This window comes from Palaemon carinicauda, chromosome 18 (genome assembly GCF_036898095.1).
Source record: "Palaemon carinicauda isolate YSFRI2023 chromosome 18, ASM3689809v2, whole genome shotgun sequence".
Classification (NCBI taxonomy): Eukaryota; Metazoa; Arthropoda; class Malacostraca; order Decapoda; family Palaemonidae; genus Palaemon; species Palaemon carinicauda.
Genome location: NC_090742.1, coordinates 67,764,282 through 67,770,281, shown reverse-complemented (window position 1 = coordinate 67,770,281; position 6,000 = coordinate 67,764,282). Strand labels below are relative to the sequence as shown.

General features: G+C 48.1%; 1 protein-coding gene across 1 annotated transcript in view; it reads left to right on the top strand.

Moving 5' to 3' along the window:
• Window positions 1–217: 217 nt before the first annotated feature.
• LOC137657880 (putative leucine-rich repeat-containing protein DDB_G0290503) overlaps window positions 218–6,000 on the top strand; it is a 97,967-nt gene continuing 92,184 nt past the window's right edge. Inside the window, exons 1-3 of the mRNA XM_068392489.1 lie at window positions 218–341; window positions 2,007–2,115; window positions 2,575–2,701. Coding sequence (XP_068248590.1) covers window positions 2,056–2,115; window positions 2,575–2,701 — 187 coding nt within the window. The 5' untranslated portion in view covers window positions 218–341; window positions 2,007–2,055. The remainder of the gene's footprint in view (window positions 342–2,006; window positions 2,116–2,574; window positions 2,702–6,000) is intronic.

The following is a 6,000-nucleotide window of genomic DNA, read 5'->3' as shown; positions in this document are numbered from 1 at the left end:
CATATGAGACACCGTTGCAAGGGCTAACTATGCCTTAACCTTAACCTGAACGTGAACAAGACACTTAGAAGTGACTAATTAAATGAAAATAATATTGAAAAGAAAAAATACTTTTCACGCACAGAACAAGACAAAATAGAATAAACGAAATAAAAATAATTAAAATAAAATACACCACACAGCACTTGAAACATCGTTGCAAAGGCTATAACTTAACCTTAACCTGAACGTAAACAAAACACAAACAGAACTTAGAAGTGACTAATGTAAACAAACAAAAGCGGCTTTGGGTACAAGGTTGTGGAAGTTTCTAATATCAGTCGCCTTATTTCGTATGTTATGTAAGTTTAAGTGTGTGCAGAGTTGAATAATCGTGAATTGGCATGTTTTATGAAATAAGCAATCTTAGTAAATCAGTGGTTTTATTTATAGAATGAGATGAAAATCGGTTCAACAGTGGGTCTATCGTTGTGTTTTCCTTTATTTTACCCTAATTGTGGCTGCAGTTGGCTCTATTTTACCCTAATTGTGGGTATAAACCTTTATTTATTAAGTTTTCTCTATTCCCACATACCGTAGGCCTACTACATTAGCCATCTTAGGCTATTGTTAACTACTATAGGGTTTGAATTCTTCAAGCTTTGGGGGTCATTCTCGGTTACGGCTAACTCAGAATACGGTAGCGTTAGCCTCCCCGTTTGGTAAGAGGGTAAGGACACGGTTTGTACTATCAAGCAGGACAATGCCCTAGAGATTGACTATATATATACATATGATCAGTGCCCAAGCCCCCTCTTCACCCAAGCTAGGTCTAGGGAGGGCCAGGTAATGGCTGCTGATGACTCAGCATATAGACCTATAGGCTCTCTGAACCCTTCATCCTTCGCTCACAAGGATAGTGAGATTGCAGCGGTCAAAGAAACTAACAAGTTTGAGCGGGATTCGAACCCCAGTCTAGCGTTCACAAGTCAGGGATGTTACCACATCGGCCACCACAACCCTACATTAAGTGGCTAACCTCATATCATGAAAATGTTCCTGTTAACAGTTTTTATAACGTTAGCATTATGATTTTTCTCCATTAGCGAAGATATCGAGTGCTATCTCAGCTTCATGGTTACAGAGTCACATTGTCACGCTGAAGTGTATTCCATCTGAATTTAAATTGTTTATTAGTTTTAATGTTTTAAATTCTTAATAAAAGTGATTTAGTGACTCCTCTGATAGAATTAATCTTGCCATGGCATTGTTTGAATTATGTTATTCTTAGTAAAGAACATGTCTTTGGCTTTCCAAAACAATGCCATTTATGCATAAGTGTATATAATTATGCATATTAATCAGCATATGTAATGATGGTGAAGTACGATATGGTAATTTTTTTATTCATAAATTCTACCTTTACGAGTTAAGCATTATCCATTTAAATATGGTTTAGAAGAAGTGCATATACTGTATGGTAGTGGAATGAAATTCGACTGTGAAACTCTTGTTTTCAATTATAGTACTCTATTATTGTACATTTTTTGATATTTTGGAGTTTTGCAGTTGACAGAACTTGAGCTAGGGCTTTCAGATGATCCATATTTATATATTTCAAAATTCAGGACTATAATTCAGTCTGTTAGTACACTAGAAATAACGGCAGATGATTTTATACAGCACTTCGCATGGTCAGGCCTTAATGAACAATTTAAGAAAGAGTTGGTCCAGATTACCAATCAAACTTGTCCTAGCTGTAAGGATATTAAGGATAACTTCTTTACTGCCACTGAAAGGTATGAGAATGCTAGGAAAATTTCAAAGTTTAAAGGCCCCGCTATTTCTGGAAATTTTCAAGGGAAGAAGCAGGATACTTCAACTAGTTTGGCTATCAAAGTGGACTCTAATATTAACAATGCATAAAAAAAGCTGCAACTTATGCCAAAAGGTAGATTCAAAGGATATTAATCACTTTATGTCCAAATGGTGGGTGAAACTTATGATTAAATCTTTAATTGTTGCAGGGTGCTTGGGGTTCGTGAGGTGATGAATTAAGAATTAAGATCGAGAATTATGGAAGCTGCTTGTGCAAAGAACTCGTCTGAATCCGGAAATGGATCCTCCGAGTTGCAGGTAATTGGTGTGAAAAGCTGAAAGATATTACCATAATATGTGTAATATACTGTATAGTAATCCACTTCTTTGGTGATACTTCAGAGTGGTAGCTGCCACATGGGGAAAATACTGTACTGTAGTTTTCCTGTAGCTTTTTTCATACTTTAATCTTTTAATAAATTTTTTAGTATAGTGTAGAAACCATATGGTGCATATACAGTAGAGTATAGTGCCTGCATTCAAATTCTACAATATTTTACAATATTTTCATCAATCAGTACATAAATCGAAAGTTCTTGCCCAGGCTGTTTTAAGTAGCTATTTTCTATTCTGCTCTGACTTTCTTATCAAGAAGTATTAACGACAAAATTTCAAAATGGTTCTCATAATTGTTAATGTTTTGCATTGTGATTCAAATTTACTTTTAGTATCATATTTTTGTAATCAGTTTGTTTTGTGGATATTTAATTTTTATAGCAAGAAACTGAACAAGACAGTGACGGCATTTGGAGTACAGCCTCCGAATACAAAAGTGATGTGGAGAGTGATTTGATATCAACAGATTCAGTTTCACATGAGCTGCTGACTGTCAGAGATAAGACTGGTAAGATCTTTAGTGTTAGTTATGCCTATCAAAGCTTAGAATTATAAGAAACTTATTGTACCAAAGAGGAAATTCTCTTGCAACAAACAAATCTTGTATATTATATATGTCTTAAGGCCTGGAAAACATCACTTGAGCAATATCTGGTCATCACTTGAGCAATATCTGGTGAGACCTTTCGTCACAAGGGCTGAATCCTTTACCAAACCTGCTGCCATTTTGACCTCATGTGGAGTTCAATGTTCCTGCAATGTTTAGTCATGTGCATGGTAGAGTTTGGAAACTGATTAGCATATTTGTAGAAAATAGTTATGACGCAGAATACGCAATTTGTTCCGTAACCGAAATACAAACCACGCTATTTACAAAGGGTTTACTTTTAGCGCAGCTGAAATGACGAGCCAATAGTTTTTAACGAGGGTTAATTACCCCCGCGCTAGTTAGCGGGGGGTGGGGAAGGGTAGCTTGCTACCCCTCCCCCCTCCACACACCGGTGACTTGCTTCACTTCACTTTTGGCTCGGCGGTGATCAGACGTGTTTGCTCATCGCCTTCGTGACAGCCTTTAACTCTCTGCTTTTTCTTTTCAGCGTGTGTGTTGGTTGGAAGTTGACCTTCAGTTATTTTCTTTACTATGCGTACATGCCCTGGAGTTGCCGGCCATCCTTGTGGGACTTTCATGTCGGACGTTAATACGGATCCACACACCCTCTGCCCTCAATGTCGGGGCCGACGGTGTGACCAGGAGAACATGTGCTGTGAGTGCAGGGAGTGGTCTGCCTCCCAGTGGGAGAGGTTTGGCCGTCGGCGTAAGAAGAAGTCCAAGAGAGACCGTTCTCCTCCGGGGTTAGCCTTGAAGGAGGAAGGTTCTCGGGACTCTTCTTCCGCCGCCCAAACCTCCTCCGAAGCTCCCCCTCGTCCGTCTCCTAAGGAGAGTCGGCCGAGGGGGAGAGCAGGCCCTTGTTCTGTTTCCCGACCTTCGGTGGGGGAAGAGGGCGTCGCCTCCCATAGCGAGGCGGTTCCCCCTCCTCCTCCGGGGGAGGTTATTGATAATGCCTTATCCAGTGATGATCTTTTACAGATTTGGTCGTCCCTGGGGCTTAAGGGCTTGCCCTCCAGGGTCGCTCTTTTTGACCTTGTCTCGTTGGGGGCCGCTGTTAAGCAGTCGCCGGTGGTAGCAGAGGTAGACCCTCTGTCTATTGTCGACGTCGTGGTGACAGAGGCCTCCGACGTGGCTGGGCCTTCCGACGCAGGTGCTGTTGCTGGTAATGGTACTAAAGGCTCTCCTCCTCCTTCCGTGCATCCTTCGAAGGGGGAAGTGAGTCCTTCGGTCTTGACTGCTGCCCAGCTTCCTTCTGAGGGAAGTGTTTTGACGGAGACTCCCCTTCGGAGGACCGATGGTCCCGACGATCTCCCCCGAGGCCGCCTCCGCCGTAAGGCTCACCGTCCTCTTCGCCACAAGGGCCTCCCTTCCCCTTACAGGGGGACTAAGAGGTGCCTTTTTGGGTCTTCGTCCTCCGGGAAGGACTCTCCTCGTCAGCCTCAACCTACTGCTCCGCCCTCCTTGAACCTCTCTGCAGACCGCTCACCATCTCCTGCCGGATCTTCGCCTTCTGGAGAACTCGTCACCCGACGGGCAACGGTCCCTTCGGGGCTAAGGGATTCTTCCCTTACGCGAGCAGTGCTAGCGCACAAGCGCTCTCCTGCTCGCCAGCGCTCTCCTGCTCGTCGACGATCTCTTGCTCGCCAAGACTCTCCTGCTCGCCAACGCTCACCTGCTCGTCGGCTCTCTCCTGATGTTCGCCCCCCTCGCCAGCACTCTCCTGCTCGTCAGCTCTCTTCCGAGCGTCAGCGCTCATTTGAGGACCCTCGTCCTGCGGTCTCTGACCACCCTTTAGTTCCTGCTGAACTCCCTGCTCACCATCTGCCTGGTCCTGTGGCTACGCAACATCGTGCTGCGCGTGTGTCAGAAACACATGTTCGCCAACGCGCCAGCGATCTTCCCGTTCCTGCTCGTGAACGCGCCGCGCCACCTGTCCTCTCACAGGACACGCGTCGACCTTCTGCTCGCCAGCGATCACCTACGCGCCAGCGATTACCTCCTCGCCAGCGTTCACCTGCTTGCCAGTGCGCACAGGCGATCTTAGTATTGCCTATTCAACAGCGACAACTAGCGCGCCGACGTTCTCCAACGCTCCTAAAGGAACATGGTTCGCCAGCTTCAAGCTCGCCATCGCGCGATCGCCCGCCTGCACATGCTGCTCGCCATCGCTCGCCATTGCACGATCGCCCTCCTGCGCATGCTGCTCGCCATCGCACGACCCTGCACGATCGCCCTCCTGCGGATGCTGATCACCATCGCACCCCATCATGCGATCAGCCACCTGCGCATGCTGCTCGCCATCGCTCGCTCCTGCACGATCGCCCTCATCGCACGACCCTGAACGATCGCCCTCCTGCGGATGCTGATCACCATCGCACCCCATCACGCGATCATTCACCTGCACATGCTGCTCGCCATCGCTTACCATTACGCGGTCATTCACCTGCGCACGCTGCTCACCATCGCACACCAGTGCGTCGACATACCACATCGCGCCATCGCCAACTTGAGTGACTGCACTCACCAGCTCGTCATCGATCGCCTGTGGATCTACATCGCCAGCGATCTTCCTCACCTATGCGGCAGCACGATCCCTCGCTGTCGCGCCAACGCTTGCGTTCGTCGCCTCGGACACGTGTTCATTTACCTGCCCACCCTCGCGCCCACTCGCCTGCGCGCCCGCGCGACCACGCGACCGCTCGCCTGCGCGCCCCGCGCGACCGCTCGCCCGCGCGACCGCTCGCCCGCGCGACCGCTCGCCCGCGCGACCGCTCGCCTGCGCGCCCGCGCGACCGCTCGCCTGTGCGCCCGCGCGACCGCTCGCCTGTGCCCCCGCGCGATCATCCAACTGCGCGCCCGGGTGATCGCTCGCCCGCGCTCCCGCGCGACCATTCGCCTTCGCGCGACCATTTGCCCTCGCGCGACCATCGTTCGTGGCGAATTCCACAGGCGATGGTAGCAGCAGGGACGCGTACTCCTAGACGGCACTCGGGATCACCTCCATCCAAGCACAGGTTGGTACTGCAGGACGAAGAGAGGTCAGTACAGCATTCTTCCCCACCTTCTTTTCAGGCAGGTACCGTCGTGTCCACTCCAAAGGATCGCCCGATCCCTTTCCCTTTAGCGAGGATTTCGGACTCTGTGTCCTTGGAGCAGCAGACTTGGTTTGGTCCACTGGCACGGGCGTTAGTGAGGGT